This window comes from Mesoplodon mirus (genome assembly GCF_964341445.2).
Source record: "Mesoplodon mirus genome assembly, chromosome: 18".
NCBI classification, from domain to species: Eukaryota; Metazoa; Chordata; class Mammalia; order Artiodactyla; family Ziphiidae; genus Mesoplodon; species Mesoplodon mirus.
In genome coordinates, this window is record NC_138994.1 from 43,511,468 (window position 1) to 43,530,518 (window position 19,051).

The window sequence follows — 19,051 nt, forward strand, 5'->3', positions numbered from 1 at the left end:
AACAGGGGCTGGTGGGGATACAGAATGTTCTGAGGGCACTGTAGGTTGGGGGAGACAGGAAGAGGAAGAGCTGAGAGATGGTAAAAAATAAATCTGGTAGTACTGCATTCTGGGATTCTATCTTTTGCTGTTTTCTAGATGTTCAGAGATTGAGAGAACAAGAAAGGGATTGGGGCAAGAAGGTGCTACCTTTCTCCGACAAAGGTGGGCACCAGGTAAGCTGCTAGAGCCTAGACTGGGATCTGTGTACCTCAACCTGCTCTGAACTGTAGCTCTAAGAAGGGGGTTTGGTCATGACACTAATGGAAAGAGAGCAGCATCACAGATAACTGTCACATATGATTTGTTGACAAACATTGAGTTTGAACAGATCTCACCATGCCGGGAGGTAAACAAAGGAAAAAAAATGTCTTTATATAAATACAGGACAAAGAAAGGAATAGCATCTAGAAGACTATGATGAGCAACGCAGGTCTGAAAATGATCCATTACTGGATCTAGAAAAGACATCAAAAAACTATTTGGCATCATCAGTAGAATGGTTTCTGTGATATAGTTGCAGAAAAATAGGCTGAAATAAAAAAGCAATGTTGGAAAGGGAAAAAGATGAGATGAGGAAGGTCTGTGCGGATATGGAAAATATAATAGTGTAGTTAAAGTCTTCACCGGAAGCCTAAGCGGCGGAAGCAATATTGCCCACGATGAGATTAGTATTGTTGAGGATGAACTTGCAAAGCTCTCCTGGGATGTAGAGGAAAAGGCCAAAGGGATGGAAAGCAATGAGGGAGCAGATAATAGATACGGAGCACAAGGAACCCATCTAGTTCATCATCGCTCCTGGAGGAGAGGCCCAACCAGATGAGCAAAAGCTGATGATAGAAGAACAATTTCCTGAGCAGAAGAAATTCTATGTGTATAGATTGCAAGGGCTCATTGCATCCCACTAAATGAACTGAAATCCTTTAGATACACTACATCTATGAATCAAGAAACTGAAGTAGGGAGAAAGGGCAAGTCAGAAGGAGGAAGTTCAATAGAGCTATTCCAAAGGCAGAGCTCTGAGAAAGTGACAGTAAATGAAAGGCTTAGAAACCTAGAGGAACATGTGATGCCCAAGAATTAAATTGATTACAATTTTAGTTTAATTGTGCAAATGCATGAAATTTCATTGCCTTAATGAGAGGCTGGCTCTGCGGCTGGTAAGCAGAGCACAAAAAGGGGCCATTGAGGGGCCAGCAATATTTGATGGGCATAGAAGGCGCTAGAGTTGTCCCCAGCTCTCAAGGGAAGGATAGTAAATTAACTGAAATAGGTTCATTCCATTTGGAAGAGTAAGCAGAAAACAAAACAAGGACAGGACAACAGGGGCCTTCTTCAGATGGCCAACCACTTAGGAACATTTGAGGGAATGCATGATATGAGACAGGATTTGTTTAAGAAATTAGATTCCAATGGCTCTTTGACAGATTACAAGAAACAAAAGAAAATTGGTATAACCCTGCAACCATTTCTCCCAGCCATTCATCTCTTTGGGTTTTGATGATGAAAGGACTATGGGTTGGAGAGGAAAAGAAAGTAGAGGAAACGGAAGAGGTGATAAACAGAAAGAGAGAAGAGGAGATTCAGGGGATTCCTGTATAGTGAGAGGAAGCGCCAAGCTACAGCTGGGGATGTGCACTTCCACTGGAGAACTCGGCTGGGCTTCTGGTGAGGCAGGAAAGACAGGGCCAGGCCTTAGGCAGAGGCCAATGTCACCTCCTTGTTTTGCTTTTTAATGAGGCCATGATGCATGCAGGAATGGCATCTAAAACAGAAACTGTGTAGCATCTGAACAAGAAACTCTGACCATGAAAACTGAAGAGCATGCGCAATAAAAATGCACAGGTTGCTGATGACTCTGTATGACCTTTCACATGTGGCGCTTGACTAGTAAGGTAGAATTTAAGGGAAAACAGCTCTTAGAGTGCATGTATTGTGGCTTCAGGAGACGAATGGGCAGGACTGGGAGTTGATGCAACCTGGTGCCATCCAGGCCACACTTCAACCCTCCCCCAATGAATATTCCATCCCTAATCAGAAAGACCCCACCCATTCAAAGGGCTAAAAATAGGATAAAAGGAGGATCAAAAACCCTGTGGCGGGCCCCTCACTGTGAGGATGCCCGAACTCTTGAGTGTGTAACTTTCACTTCTGCACTGAATAAACTGCTTCTTTGCTCTCTTTGCTCATCAGTGTGTGTGTGTTTTTTCCTTTGTGTTTTGTGTTCCTCGCCCAAACTCTTTTGGATGAGTTCAACAAGAACCTGGACCTCTGATAAAGCTTTTTGGGTGTCACCAGCACTGTTCTGATGGCACCAGTGCCTCTGGAGAACAGTGTGTGGTCTGCAGACCTTGATTGTGGTCCTCCAGTCCTCTGGAAAGGGGTCGCCCCCACTACCTTCGAGCCCCCCGAAGGCAGGAGAACTGGAAGGACGTCGCTCACCTGGGCGGAGGTGCTATGGAGCTTCAGCAGCCCGTTCTCCAGCCGCTCCATCTTGGACTTGAGCTCCCTTCCGTTCCTGCACAGCAGGCTCTTGTAGAGTCTGATGAACTCCAGGAATGATTTGGGGGTTGTGTAGTTGTAGCGCTGCTCATTGCTCAGATAGGACTGGGAGGTGTGGTTGACACTTGTGTGGGCAAAAGCCATGAACTTGCTAATCGATGGCTTGACTGTGGGCTAGAATCAAAGGGCAGGAAATAAAGAGGTCATCTGGCCATGAAGACGGCAGGTGACTGCCCACCCGCCTTGCTGCTTCACCACATGGAAAGCTGTGCTCCAACAACCTGGAGTTGCTGGATGTGGGGTTCCTTGTACCCAGAGGTGGAGAGGAGCTTGAGGGGTGTCTCCTTTGCCCTCTCACCTCAATGTCCTCCGTGTTCTGCAGGAAGCGGAAGCTGACGGACTCCAGGGCTTGCTGTGGCCACTCATGGAACCAGTCGATGGCTGTGCAGTTCACGATGGCGGGGAACTTCCTGCTGCGGACCCTCAGCTTGGTCCCCACCGGGGAGAAACAGAGAGTCACCTGAGAAGGCAGAGGGTGGGGAGAACCAAGAAGGTATCCAAGATATACTTACAGAGAGACAGACATGGCCTTGGATTCTTTATTTCCCAGGAAATTGGGAAGCATATCAACAGAGACAAAAATCTGTAAATGCTAGGCAGCCTTTCCAGCCAAGCGATTAGAAATGCTGGGACTTCAGGAGGCAAGAGGGAGGCCACTGCCCTTGAAGCACAGGAGAAGGGCATCCTTGCACAGGTGCTCAGGCTGAGAAGGGTCTTGCACCCTAACCACTCACTCCCAAGACAATCAATAAGTACAGCTTATTGTGTCCAAAATATCCATAGAGGCTCCCATGGACCATCTCTGGTCCTGTCTACCCCGGGCAGAGAATCCTTGTACCTTCAGTTGTCGTCGGACCCGCTCTATAAAGAACTTCCAGCAGTTCTCTCTGTTGTCAACAAGACCTTGGCTCTTGACTTCGTTCCTCACATTGCTTATGATGTTTTCAACCTCATCATCAGAGTAGAGATCTGGGATCTCTCCTGGGAAGAATCGGAGCACAGATACTTAATTATTATTTTTTAACAGATTGGCAAAGTTCTGAAAGTTAGATAAACTAGCGTATTAGTGAGGCAGTATATAATGGAAAAAATCTTTAAAAATCTCAACTAAGTATATAAAAATAAATATATGATGACCAATTAGAGTTTATCTTGGAAACGCAAGGATGGTTAAATATTAGAAAAATCTATGAGAATAATTCATTACATTAATGGATTAAAGAAGTAAAACGATATGACCATCAAAACAGTTGCACAAAATTTCTGAAAATTTAGTTTGAGATTTCTTTTTTTTTTTTTTTTTGCGGTATGCGGGCCTCTCACTGTTGTGGCCTCCCCCGTTGCGGAGCACAGGCTCCGGATGCGCAGGCCCAGCGGCCATGGCTCACGGGCCCAGCCGCTCCGCGGCATATGGGATCCTCCCAGACCGGGGCACGAACCCGTATCCCCTGCATCGGCAGGCGGACTCTCAACCACTGCGCCACCAGGGAGGCCCTTGAGATTTCTTTTAACCAGATCATAGGTATCTGTCACAGACCCAAAGCAAACATCATATCTATTTACCGGTGAAATACTAAAATATTCTCTTTTGAATTAAGAACAAGACAAGCATGACTGCTATTCATGTTTTCTATTCAACATTATACAGATGTGCTAGGCTAACAAGTCAAGGAAAAGAAATAAAATTTATATGGATAGTTAAGGAAATAATAAAACTATTATCATCAAAATCTAATTTTCTAAATAGGAAATTTAAGAGAATATACACATAAACAATCAGAACTCCTAAGTGTGTTAAACAACAAGCTTGCTGGATACAAAATTAATATTGGAAATAAAATGGCACTTTTGTACTTCAGCAAAAAAAAAAAAAAAAAAAGAGTTATTTTATTTAGAATACCAGTAAAAAGTTTAGAATAACCAGTTATTTAGAATACCAGCAAAAACTATAAGACAGGCAGTAATAAATATATAAAAAGATGTGCAAGGTCTTGATGTAAAAACTATAACGTATTACTGAAGGGCATAAATAAAACCCAAAATAAATGGAGAGAAATACTCTGCTCATGGGTGGATGACTCAGTATTACCAGTATCACAAAGATGCAATTCCCACCCCCCCAAAGTCAAATGGGTTTCTTTTTCAATCCTGACAATCATATTCTAAAATTTATATGGAAGAGCAAAGGGTAAAGAATGGCAATGATACTTGTGAAGAACGGGAAGAAAGGATTTGTTCTATCAGAAATCAAGTCTCCTTATAAAGCTATGTTAGTTAAAACAATGTGAAATTGGTACTTGGGTAAATAAATAGAACAGTGAGTGAAACACCTAGAAACGGACCCAGATGTAAACAAGAAATTCATATTCAAAATCAGTATACTAAAAAAGGATGAACAAATCAATAAGTGATGTTAGGATAATTCAATACTAATATAAAAAAATAAAATTAGAATACCAAGCAAAAATTCATTCCAGGTGGATTAAAGACATGAATATGAAACAGTAATATTTTATAGATAAAATACAAAAGATTATTTTTACGGTGTTGGATAGGACACAATTTCTGAAATAGAGCACAAAAAGCACAAAACATAAAAAGACTAAGGTTTACAACATTTAAATGAAATCAGCATGACAAAATTCAGATACAGACTTCAAAAAAGACATTTATGACCTACATGATGAACAAAGGGTTAGTATCCAGAATATACAAAGGACTCTTACAAATCCATAAGAAAAAGAAAGAACCGAAGAGCAAACTATATAAAAAGGCAACTAACATAAGGTGAATAGCCAATAAACACTTGAAAAGATGCTCCAATGTCACAGGTAAGAAGGGAAAGGACAAAAATGAGATTCCATTTTATATCCTTTGGCAAAAACTGGTATGTCAGATAAACCAAGTGTTGGTGAGGTTAGGAGGAAATAGGTATTCAAGCAGAGAATAAATCTGTACAACTACTCAGGAGGGCAACTGGCACTTTTTAGTAAACTTGAAATGCACATACCAGACAATTTAACAATCTACATTTTGGGCACCTGTTGTAAAGCACTCTGCTTGCACACATCAGATGTTTCTATTTTGCAACATGTTCATAATTGCATGGGTGTTTGTTTTATTGCTTTCTGTATCCCAACATGTTTTGTAAACAAATATAGAAAAACATAAAAGGAAAAAGTAAATGTGGGTGGTGAGAATGTGAAAACTGTGAGGGAGAGTCAGAAATTGAAAGAGGGGATAGAATAAAACAAAATTCTGAATTAAGAACCAGCTGGTGGGCCCCTAGCTCACATGGAAGAGTTGGCCTTGGAAAGGAAGAATGAAGAAAACTGCAAAGAAATGCAGACAGACTGGGAGCTATAAAGGTAGTTGTGAGGCTGACAGTGAATGGCATTAAGTTTTCTCAAGGAGAGAAATGAGCTTAAGGGATGTAAGAATGAAGGAAGCACTGGTGCAGTTAAATCTTGGAAACTCTGGATAGGAGGTAAAGATGAATGTGGTTCACTCCAGGATATTCTATGGCTATCAGAAAAGCTCTTTCCTATTTCCAGGACGAGGCTTTAGGTAGGTGTTGAAGCTACGTGGACCTGAAGTCATATGCAAGCTCCCCTTTGAAGTTCTGCACACCCACGTGCTTCTTCCTTCCTCCGTAGCCGACAAAGAAATGTTAGCATCGTAGACATGTTAGAGTGGGAAGAAGCCACTGGAGTCACTACCTATGCTGTTTCCTGTGGACTTGGGTGAGGTCCTCCAAGGTGGGTGGTTTGGCAAATGGCCACTAGCTAATCTCAGTGATGGGAATTGTGATTCTTTTCACCACTGAAGCTGCTGCACTTCCTTGACCTACTGTATCTGGAGGAAACTCAACTTTCCAACAGATTTCCGGCCTTCATAGTCTGACAACACTAATCCAGCCAAGAGTTGGGTTAGAGTTTTATACTAATTAAACTTGATTGTTTAAATGGGAAAAATGAAAAAATGAATTATCGTGAAAATGATCATTTACTTTCTTCCCTTAATTGGACAAACTTGATTTAATTTCCATTCATTATTTCATAGAATGCATACAAAATACCCAGTGCTATAAACTTGTCAGAATCAAGGTCTTACTAATGGAAGAATCCAGAGAAAACGGCTAGAAAAATGAAATGATATTTAGCATGCGTTGGGAGTTAAGGAGTTCACGGAAGTTTTAAAAAGAGAAATACTCAAATGGAATTGATGTGAGCCATACTCATACTTCTGGGGCTGACTGCCTGCAGTGGTCTGAATTCCTTTCTCCTTTGCCCCTCTGATAATCTGCAGTTTCTTATCTATAAGTATGTTAGAGTCCTCCAGTGAGAACCTGAATTCCCTTTGGTCTTAGAATATTTGTAATAATAGAGTCTGCATTCTTCACCTTTCTATTTTTTGAAATATGTAGGATTTATGTCCTTTGAGGAGGCAAAGTATGATCTATAGGCTAAATCTGGCCCTCTATCTCTGCCTGCAAGCGAAGCATGGTTTTTACAATTTTTGAAAATTGTAATTGAAAAAATTAAAATAATATTATTTAATGACACATGAAAATTACATGACATTCAAATTTTGTTGTCCATAAATAAAGTTTTACTGGTCACAGCTACACTCATTCATTTAGATACTGTCTATGGCTATTTGTCCAATACAATGACAGAGCTGAGTAGTTGTGACAGAGGCTGTATGGTCTGCAAAGCTGAAAATATTTACTTTCTGACCCTTTATAGAAAAAGTGCGCTCGCCCTAGTTTATATGATACCTTTAAGTGCCAAGATATTGAAAACACCCAGGCCTTTTAGAGACTTTTTCCATGTTCTTAAGATGGGGGTATTTGTCACACAATTCCCAAGATCCCTTAAGAAGAAGATCACCAGATGGAACTGAGCACCTCTGAATTGGGAGCAAAGTTTGCATTTCCAGGTTTGTTCCTCCAATTTCTCCTGACAACATTCCTGTCACTTATTGTGCGATGTAGGTAGTCATGCTGAAAGCAGGAGAAGCAGGAGACTGAACTGCCAGAGGGCATTTTGTGATGTGAACAGAGGCAGAGGCTATTTAAATATTTGAAGAGTTTCCTCTTGTGACCTAAAGTTGGGAAGCCCTATTTCTGCTGCCTAGTGCAGAATGGCTTCTTGTGGTCCTTAACATGTCCTGATATTTTGCAAGTCAGACTCATCATCATCTTCTCTGTGTGGTCTGGGGCTCTCAGAGGCCACTCTGCTTTGAGATAATTTAAGATGGTTTGGTTAGTTGGAGCTTGGTAATAAAAAAGGCAAAGCTGAGGGTTATTCTGCGCAAACCAGTTAGCATCACAATGGCTTAAGGGCTTTGACCCCACCCAGGAATAACATTTTTCAGAAACATTTCCCTGGTCTCAAGGGAGAAAAAACAGGGAGTGTGATGACTATCTCAGGACCCCTGGCCCTCTCTCTGCATGGCTGGAAACTTTCTCAAAGCACGTGTTCAACAGTAATATCTAATATGTAAGATGACACATCTTTCTCATGATATTACACACCTTGGTTCAACGAATACCTCTTGAATGCTAATTATGGGCCAGGAGATGCGTTCAGTGCTGACAATGTAAATGGTGAAAATAACACAGTCTTTGCAGAGGGTTATAATTATATCAGTGTTGTTTTATTTCCTAAGCTGGGCAGTAGGAAACCCTTATCTTTTATACCTCTGGATTATTTCATAACAAAAAATGAACCAACAACAGACAACACAGTCTCTGCCTTTCATAAGTTTACAATGTCATTTCAGTACAATGGTGGTGTGTGCAGCTACTGAATGTTAGAGGAACACAGAGGGATGTTTCTCATTCCTCGTGGCGACAGTGGATTAGTGAAGACTTCCCAGAGAGATAACATCCAAGATAAGTCTTGTACTATGGGTAGAAGTTAATCCAGAGAAAGAAGGAGAAGGGCATGAGGTTCAAAAGGAACGGTGTGAGCCAGTAAGGATGTCAGGAGGCAGTACAGTGTGTTATTTCAAGGAGGTGGGAATTACCAGATCATAATGGGGAGGTAAGCTAGTAAGGAAGGAAGGAAGCAGGTCAAAGGCAGCTGGTTTTTTGTGTTTTGTTTTTTCTGTACAAAACAGCTTATCGTGCATTCATTTAGGAACTGAGGAAGGAATTATAGTTTGATAGACCTTTTTGGAAGCAGTGAGGAGAATGGATGGGGGTGGGCCTCCCTGAGAGGTAGGGAGATGAGTTAAGAAGTGTCTGCAATGTAAGCTTTTATATGTAGAATGGATAAACAAGAAGGTCTTACTCTATAGCACAGAGAACTATATTCAGTATCCTATGATAAACCATAATGGAAAAGAATATATATAAAAAAGAATATATATAACTGGATCACTTTGCTGTATAGCAGTAATTAACACAACATTGTAAATCAACTATACTTCAATAAAATAAAAAAAAAGAAGTGTCTGCACTTGTTGAAGCAAAAGATGAAAAGATCAGTGGTAGTCATGACAGAGGAGAACAGATTCAGAAATAGTTAGGGGGTAAAATTGGTGGCAACTGATTATCTCTTGGACATAGGTGGTGAGGGAGAGGTTAGTAATGTAGGAGAATGCACAGAGACATAGTCTCAAGTAACTTGTATGAGAATTTAGTACCACATGAAGAAAAGAAAAGCTGTTACTCAAGCAACTTTTTGCATTACGCTCTGGGCATTTCTGTGTGGCAGCTGGAAGCAACCAAGTGCTGGTTTAAATTTCCATGGTTTATGGTTTGGGGACGCATGTGGTAAACAGATCCCCTGAGACCACAAAGTATGCTTAGGAGATCTGATGCATGCTTGATGGCTTCTCTTTTTTCATCTTTGCCATCTTTGCCACTTCTCTTTTGCCACTTTGTCTTTTTTCCTTTCAGGGAAACTGGGCCAGAATATAACTTGTGTAAAGCATAGTTGGCCTATCAGGGAATCCAGTTCTAGATGCTCATGGGAGGAGAACAATCCAATGCCAAGACTGTTACAAATATTTCCAGACTCCACATTCTCAAGTGATGTGTACAGATCACTAACATGTCAATCCTGCATCTAATCCTAAAGCACCTGGAAGATGAGAGGATCTTTTCATGTTTTACATTCCAAGAGGAGATTTGGCCCAAATGTAATAAGGACAGTCTATTTCAGAGATGGAGAGGCATATGGCTTTACAAGAGAGGGGACTCAATTGGTTATCAACTATTCCAATAGACCACATAGAGGTTACTGACTGGAACATGGAAGCTTAATAAATGGTTTTGAATATACAAATAGATGCAAAGTGATCTAGTCTGAGCCAGGGAAGAGAAATATTAATTTTGGAGTGAACAATTAAGCCTTTTGAAAAGCAAAAAGGACATCCCAACATAAGATCCCAAAGTAAAATGAAGTATGAAATATGGCAGAGTAAGGAGAGGAAAAGACACCACACCTGGAGCAGACTAGGTCTTCTTAGCTGGGACTGCAATAAAATGGGCTTTCTGGAATGCTGGAAACCTAGAAGCAGGTGTGCTGTACCAAAAAACCAGGAAAGGATTCTATTTTCTCCCTTTAGATTAGGATGGGCCCGTGCTGATGCTGAGTTTGGTTGAAGGAGGACCAAGAGAGAACAAATTTTGTGAGAGTTTTTAAATACCTGCTTTTGATGGCCAGTGTACATTCTTCAGGAATTATTATACAGGGCAACAAGGACATAGCAAGAATTGAACTTTTCAGACTCAGCAAGGGCCAACATTTTATGCATAGTTTCACCAGAAGCTTCATGAGCCCCATTAAGGACTCTGGTAGCTGAAGAAAGTGACTGAAAGACAGGCTTCATTCACTCTGATTTAGGTGGCCACCTTGCTTCTTATACAATTATGTGGCTTTTGCTAAGAAACTTGATTTAATTTTTTAACTTTGAGTGGAGGATTTCTTACTGTCCATCTGCAACCAATCTGAGATGCAAGTGGCACAATGATGGGTTCTGAAATGTTTGGGTGGTGTCAGAGGTGGGATTTATGTGCTGAATTACCAGTACAGTTTGATTCTGGAAATGGTGCCAGGAAACCAAGGGATGAAACAATGAGCTAAAGAAGTGTGGGAGGAAAGCACATAGCCTATGGCACGAGATCATGAGGTCACTGAGGAAGATGTTTCAGGGCAGCGTTGAATCAGTGGAATTCGCTCACTGTACCTTATCTTCAACCTAATAGGATTTGTAGATGACTAGAGAGGGATGAGCTAATGACAAGGTAGCCCAATGTATAGTTTCCTAGTCTCTACTGTGTTATCCAAGAATGCAGTGATTGCACAACCCCATAAAATTGAAAAACTAAGTGGATGGGGAGGCTCTGAGGAATCTCTGTAGCTCTGCCTGGACTGGCAGTCAGTTAATTTCTAGCCAGAAATTATCTGACAGGGGATATTATAACTCAGATATGCTCAGTTCTCCCTGTCAAAATGGTTAAGATAAAAGGCATGAAGATTAGAAAAGTATTACTTTTAATTGTAGCTCCATTTTAACATGTGTGTGTAAATCCTGTTTTTGTATAGAAGCCTTAAAAATGTGAGTTTGAAATTCCATGACTTTGAAGCACACTGATTGCATTAAGTTTTCACTGGGCAGGGCTTCAAAAATTCATTTGAACTTGAAACAAGTTGTTTTCTAAATGAAAAATTAAAAATACTTAATTGAGGAATAAAATTTCAATTGGTAAAAGTGTAACATCGTTTGTGTCTCAGACATTATTATAGGAGAAGGTGACCTGGCTGGATTGGAGCCAAATGAGATACAGGGTGAGGCTGGCAACATGCCTGGCATCTCCAAAGCTATAAGTCTTTGGAAGCACAATTTTACCTTTTTTGATTGTTTTACAAATTAGACTTTAGGGCACAGCTTCAGGGTGGGAGGACAGTTGGACCCGTCTCTCATTATTTGGTAAAATAACAAAAGGTGAGGCAGTGTTGTAGGTGAAATACTGTTGTAGAAGGCGGTGGGATGTTTAAAAGACAGTGTTTAAGAAAAGGACAATTTGTTGGATTGGAGGAGAAGAGGTATAAGAGTTAGTAGGCAAATTCCTGGATATAAAACTAACTTAAATAGGGCAGGTTGGGAAGGGAACGAAAGGGTGGGATCAGTGTTATGGTGGGAGCCATCAGTCCCAACCTGATGCGACTCTGGTCCTCATCAGGAGGACGTCGAAGGCTGCTCACAGAGCCTGCTAGTGCATGGTCTGGACCAAAGACCAGCAGCTCGTCATGGAAGTGACAGTAAAATGGCCTGGGGTACAAGGGCACAGAATTTGAAGCTGTCAACGATTCTGAAGCAGTAAAGTTCCTAGAGATTGCGTGGAAAGAGCCATCCTGAAATATTATATATGACATGGAATACACTTTGGAGACGTATATTGTGATCATGGTCCTTTGACTTCATAAACTAAAGAGTATTTAATCAGAGAGCCAGGAGGTGAACTGTAGAGAAACAGGCTTTCTGAAATGGAAATCTGGAAGCAGAAATTTTGTTCAGAACATCTGTGCACTGACTATTTTATTAGCCCAGATAAGAGGTGGTTTTATAGATGCTAAATTTGGGTTAAGAGTCAGGAAATCATATTCTCCTTTTAATTAATATAAATATAAATACACATACCCCCCAAATTTCTGAAAATGCATAATTTTTATACTATATTGTTTTATCTTCTTGGATAGATATACATATATATATATATCTTGTGTATGTTTATGTGTATTTATATATACATATATGTGTATACATAAACTTTTTTTTTCTAGAATGGTTGGCGTAAGTCCTGAATCCCTAAAAAAATAAGGGCAGCAAAGTATCAAGAACTGAAGTCCTATCTTGCACTGACAGTGTCACAGGGAAGTTGAGACAGCCTTTGTCAAGTTCTTTGTAATCTAAGAAAACCATCCTCCATCTGTTCCTGCTTCTACTTTGCTTCCATGAAGTTCTGAATCCTTGATTAATTAAATTGGCAACCTAACCTTGCCCTCTTGGGTAAGTTTTGTGTGTGCATGTACTCTGTGTGTGTATCTTGCTGCTAATGCCTTACCTCCCTGAAATACTGAGCACATTCCAGTTTCTCTCTGTCTTGGGTGTGGGGAGGGAACAGCACCTTCTCTCTGGAATCAGCAGATCTGCAAGCCCTAACCTACTTTCCTCCTATTGTCATACCTAGTCCCACTAAGAAAGCCATAAGACTACTGTCTGTTTTGCATGTAAGGAGAATAAAAGACAGCAGGCCCAGCAGCAATCCTAGAAGGACCTTGATGAACCAGTTCTCCGCTGTGTCAGCTTTCTCCCTCATTTCTATGACCTCGCTCTTCTGACCTCGAACAAAATCTCCACCTTGGAATGACTCCAACTCCAGCAGGAATTTGTTAGAGACATTTAAGTGCAAAGAGTCTCTTACCAGATGCCAAGAGGTCATTAATGAGCACAAGGAACCTTTCATCAGCTACTTGGGCGTCTGTCATGAGAAACACGGTGCTGAGATTCTTTACCCCGGCTTTCAGGCACAAGCTGGCCAGGTCCGCCTGCAGAAGCAACGTCAGAGATCTCTGAGAAGAGGGCTTTCTTGATAAGAGACCAGCAACAGGAGGGAGGGAGGAGTGCGATCTTGCACTCACAGGCAAGAAAATATGCCTCATTCCCAGGCCTCGATCCCAATAGAGGTGGGCAAGTAGAATAAATAATGATGATCTTTAATTCATACAACCACTGTGGCTCCTGAATTAGCTCCTAGAGCTCCTGCTTTGTGCAAACAGGTAACAGCTTTCCAAAGGACAGAGATGTTCCCCTGTTCATCTGTGCTACTTATATCATCATACAAATGAATGACTTGCCCCAGGAGGCAAGTGATTGCTCTTGGTCCTGACAGAAGAGTCATGTACTTGGGCCTCCTGGCCTGGGGGATGAATATATCATATAGTAGCAGAGTCTTATGTTCTCATGGCTAGCTCCAGCAAAGACTTTTGCTGTTAAAAAATATATTGGGGAACATACACACACACACTCATACATACATACACACAATCATTTGGTAGGAAATTGCATCCATTCAAAACTATAGGTAGATGAAATTTGGGGCTAGGATGCCAGGCCCTGAATTTTTCCAGCTTGGTCACTCTTGGTTCCTTTGATGCATCCCTTTTCTGAAGCTCAGCCATTGGTCCGTAATCTTAGTCATCTCTCTCTCACACGACTCAAAGCTCATTCTCTATCACCCTCATACATTTCCTTATAGCAGAGCTTCCTTTGTGTCCAAATAATTCCCCTTTGACATTAATAAACTTCCTTTTAGATCAGTGGTTCTCAACCAACACATTTACAGAATCACCTAAGACAGTGTTTCCCAGCTCTCCTTAGAATCACCAGGGGTTACTTTCAACCATCCTGATGCCCAGGCCAATCCCCAGAACAGTTAAGTCAGGATTTCTCGGGGGTAGGATGCAGGCATCACTATTATTTGAAGGGGATTCCAGTATATGGCCAAGGTTGAGTACCAGTGTCTTAGATCATTCTGTAAATGCATGATTCTCATGAGCACTATCTTGTCTTTTCTGTTTTGGAAGCACTAAAGATTGACCTGATGTGAACCCGGAGTATGACCTTAGATTCGGCCAATCGCAAGAGGCTGAGCTGTGGTTTCAGAGCAGCAGTGAGCATCACCAGCTGAGAGATTATGAAGTCAGGTGGGCGGGTCTGGCTCCGTGCAGGCTGGAATTCTCCCAGGGACAGCAAGAGCAGCATCTTGATGGAAATGACCTCATGACTCCCTACTGGGCCTCTATTGTTGGTCATGGATCAAAACAGGGGGCTGGACAAAGTGACCTCTGAGGGTCGTATTTAATGCCTTTCTCCACTTTCAGGGCATGCACTGTGGCTCCTAAGTGCCTTACATCTCCAACCAGGCCATGTCACTGAAGGTCCCAGCAGCTGGTGGTTACTGAACCCAACCTTTAATATATGCAATTCTTATAAAACTTGGGCAAACTGTCAGTATTCCTTCTGTCTGCTAGGGCTGCTGGAGAGCTGTGTGCTGAATTTGATGTAGATGTGCTTCCGATTTGGGTGAGAACTGAGGCTCTACAGATGCACCTAAAGTAGCTGAGGTCTCCCAGATGCAGACCTTGGGAAGGTCGGTGTTCTCAGGGTCTAAGCACCTCCAGTCACCAGCCCAGAGTCTAACAAGAAGGTGGACAGATGATTAAGGGGAGATTCTGGGCGAGGGAGCTGAAGAGCTAATGCAAGGTGACAGGGAGTCGTGGGCAGTTGGGGAGAGACAGAGCCTCCCCCCCGCAGCTGCCCGGCCCCCTACCTTGAAGTCAGGAATCTGGTAGCCTCTCCGCAGCGTGATCTGGAATACGTCCATGGAGCTGATGAAAGCCGCGAGCCTCGTCAGACTCTGCTTGCCGCTCCCCGCTACGCCGACCAGCAGAGCGTTTCCCCGCGGGCACTCCAAGATGCGATTGATGTGGCAGCTGAGAGAGGGAAGCAGAGGCACAGGGCTTTGATCAGACTTCCCTCCGTGAGGAGCAGGCGTAATGGTCCAGGTGAGGACTGGAGCCCTCCTTGCAGGCACATCCTGGGCTGAGCTTGGGAAGAGGGAGTTAAATTGTCCCCAAACCTCGCCTCACCTCTTGCCTGAGTGGACTGAGGTCGCCCTGCTCTGCTTTAAGCCAAAGCCTCTGGTGAAGCATTGGTGGTGGAGGAAGAGCCCAAGGCAGCCAGGCAGGATTGGAGGGCATGTGTGATGGTGACAGGAGGGACCTGGGTTTATAGGCCTAATTATGACCACAGGATAAGTTCCTAGTAAGACACTTTTCACGACTTTTGATAAATACTGAAAAACTGGCCCCCAGAATGGTGGCATCAATTTCTTCTTAGGTAGAAGTGATCAAAAATTGACTCTATTATACTGGAGGGTGAGAATATGTTAGACTGTGCTAGTCGAATGTGAAAGTTAAGCCAGTGTATTTGGGGATAACATAACCAGTGATGAAGTCGCTGTGGAGGGCTTGTATGTCACTACATTTATGTAGTGACATTTTATTCCCCTAAATACTCAGAAGGTATTTACTGACTACTTTTAGCTCTTTCTGTGATTTTACTTTTTCGTTTATTATTATTTAGTTGTGATACTCTGTCTTGTATCAGACAGGTGTACACTTCTCTTGCTCCCTTATTAAACAATGGTTTCTAGACATCTGAAGAGTGTGTATACTCATCTTGTTTTCTCTGTAGTACTAGCACATTCAAGGCATTGAAGAAATTTCTGTTAAATGTAAGCAGAACACCCCAGACCTGATATTCAGCATCACATTTGAGGTGAGGTAGGTGCAAGGAATCATCTGCTTTGTGTCTACATGAGATGGTGCCTGGCTACAATGATAAAAGGAGAAAATATGGTGTTAAGATATCCAGGCCCTCTCTTCAGCTTCACAAAAAGAGGGGGAAGGAATGAATTACTGAGGAGAGAGGAGGCATGGGGGAGGGGAAGTCCAGGTAGGTTCTGCGGGCCGCCCAACACCCAGCTCTATCCTGGAAGGCCTGAACTCAGCTTAGCATGGTCCATGCTATTCAATATCTAAATGGAAATGCATCATTAGTGCTGAAGTTTCCAAAGAAGGAATGGTTAAGTCTGCAACTGTCAGCATTGGATTCCAGCTGGGGATTCATTAACAACCTCTGACGAGGGCAAAGGACTCTGCATTTAAATTACAGAATCTAAAAAGAAGATCAATATTCTAAAGGATTCCTGGGCCAGAAAACCAAGGCAGTCTGAGTTAAGGCCATTACTGAGTTTCTGGGAGATTAAAAACAAAAGCTGAAAATGTACCACAGCACAGCTGGAGGAAGCTGGCTTATTGAAGACTAAACACACACACACACACACACACACACACACGCACACGCACGAGAACCAATAAGATGCACAAAAGAAGGGGCACAAGAGAAGTACATCTGAAGTTCCTTTTTTGTTAATAAACGTGAAGCGATTCTAAGAGAAAAAAGAGGAGTCGGAAAAGCACAGGTCGGAATGAAAAAAGCAAAGAAAAAGGTAGACGGAGATAATGCAAAAAGCAGGGAGAAAGATCTAGTGTGAAGCTTTCAGAAAAAGTAGAACTAGAATGTGCTGAAATGGTGAAGGAAGTCAGTAGGAGAGCAAATGGTGCTTTTAGGGAAAGAAAACAACAGCGGAAAGATAAAGCTTAACACCATGGACTGCTTAGTAAGTGCGAAGCACTTGTCATGCAGCATCCTCATCATCCTCACTTTCCGGAGGAGGAAACTGAGGCTTGGGGAAGTTGTGTCCTTCGCAAAGCACCACCGCCAATTGGTGGCAGAATGAGGACTTGAACTTGGGTTTGGCCCTTGGGGCTCCTGGGAGAGCGCGTACAGCCTCGTCGGGGCACTCTGTGGAGTGATGCCGACAGCTCAGTCACCTGTGTTTCTCAGTGGGCTGTTCAGCATTCCGTTTTCCGGTGTAGGAGGGGAATGCTTCTGCTTTCTCTGAGGGTAGAGGCAACAAAGAGGATGAAGGAGCCCCCGGGAGGGGAGGGAAGGGCAGTGCAAGAAGGGAGTCATGGGACGTTGATATTTTAAAACAAACGTACAGGAAATTATACATCCAGATACATTTTATTCTTCCAAATTGTCCCCCTCAAGGCAGTTCATTATTCCAGTTATTTTGTCATTGCTAATGCAGCTCAGGTTTCTCTTTGGAAACTATCTTCAGAGGCTGGTTAGGAGCCTCAGGAGAAAAACCAGTTTTCATAGTCTTATTTTGTCCTTAAGAACAATATTAGGCAGTTTGATCACCCATGCTGGAAACCACATTGGCTGAATCACTTGCTATTCTCCCAAATTACATTTACCCTGAAAAGACAAAGATTTTCTTCAATTCCAAGACTATGACACAGGCTCTGGTAGCTCTTAGAGAGGAGGGAAAATACTCCCTGAAGTTTCACCAGATTAGTGAACAAACACCCTAAAACCCTTATTACTGACCATCTACCATGCACCAGACGCTGTCCAAGGTACTGGGGATTCAGCAGTGAGCAAGAGAGTCTGTGTGTTCAAGGAGCTTACACTGGATTAGGGGAATGTATGAAGCATTGTCGTGTGATGGTCCTGAGCAGACACGCTGCATGAGTGTAGGCTTTGGCTTACCTCTTCCTGGGGTGTGTGTGATGCTGGGCCACTTCCCTCATCTCTCCGGGTATCAGTTCCCTTATTTATAATATAGGGATAATAGTAGACCTGACTTTCTTCAAGGTGTTTGTGAAGCCCAAGAGAATTGATGCAGGCAGAACACTGTGCACCAGCCCGTGGTGAGCTGTGTTCAGTGTGGGTCTCACATGTCAGATCCAATGCTGCCTCGTCGGTGAAGCCTCCCTCACCACCCTATTTACAACTGAACTTACCTCCCAGGACTCTCTATCCCTTTTACCTTTCTGTTTTCCTCTGTATCATTTATCCTATATGATGTGCTAAGAAATTTTACTGAGTACCTGCTATGTTCCAGACACTGTCCTAGGTATTGGGGGTGGATTTAGCAGTGAATAAGACAAAGATCCCTGCACTCATACTAAGACCATCTAATCAATAAACAGGTGTTGGATGGATGGATGGATGGCTGTAAACAAATTAATAGAGTGATTAATCATGACAATTGTAGCAGGGGAGTCAAATAATATAAGGTAAGGACGCAGCAGTGACAACCGACTTTAGCCAGAGGTTGGTCTGTGGTGACTTTGATAAGAGCTTCTTTGTTCAAGTGGTAAGAAATGGACCAAGGAACAGATGAGAAGCAAGAAAGTATGAAAAGTAAAGGCAACCCTTCTGATGAGTTTTTCTTTGAATAGAAGCCGAGAAACAGGGGTAGGGGGTGAAAGAGATATAAGAGTCAAGGAATAGTTTATTCTTTTTTTGATAAATGATAACATGGCATGTTTGTATGCTGATATGTATGATCCAGAAATGAATGAATTGATGATGGGGAAGAGGGAAGAGAAGGAAAGAGAAAAGAGGAGAGAGGGAATTCCCTGGCAGTCCAGTGGTTAGGACTTGGTGCTTTCACTGCTGAGGGTGTGGGTTCAATCCCTAGTCAGGGAACTAACTTCCCACAAGTGGTGAGGCACAGCCCCCCAAAAAAAGAAGAGAGAGAAGAGGGAGGGAAGGATCATGGCAGGAGGGAGTAAAGTCACTGAGAAGGTGACAGGAGATGGGAACAAGGGCACACGTGGAGGGTTTGGCCTCAGGTAGGCACAGGGATGGTTCCTTAGCTGAAATAGTACAGAAGGCAGGACTTGTGGGTGGGATGCAGGTGGGATACAGAGAGGCTGTTCGATTTGATGGCAGGGAGATGAGAGAATTGTCTTCTGGCTGCTTTCATTATCTCAGCAAAATTGTGCTC

At 42.5% G+C, this 19,051-nt stretch overlaps 1 protein-coding gene across 2 annotated transcripts in view; it reads right to left on the minus strand.

Annotated features, from left to right (window-relative positions):
• DNAH9 (dynein axonemal heavy chain 9) overlaps nt 1-19,051 on the minus strand; it is a gene marked incomplete at its 5' end in the record, with an annotated part of 308,568 nt that overhangs the window by 100,123 nt on the left and 189,394 nt on the right. For both annotated transcript variants that reach the window (XM_082605525.1, XM_082605524.1), the window contains 5 exons: nt 2,482-2,715; nt 2,900-3,061; nt 3,440-3,582; nt 13,043-13,166; nt 14,951-15,113. In XM_082605525.1, the coding sequence (XP_082461651.1) occupies nt 2,482-2,715; nt 2,900-3,061; nt 3,440-3,582; nt 13,043-13,166; nt 14,951-15,113 (826 nt within the window). The remainder of the gene's footprint in view (nt 1-2,481; nt 2,716-2,899; nt 3,062-3,439; nt 3,583-13,042; nt 13,167-14,950; nt 15,114-19,051) is intronic.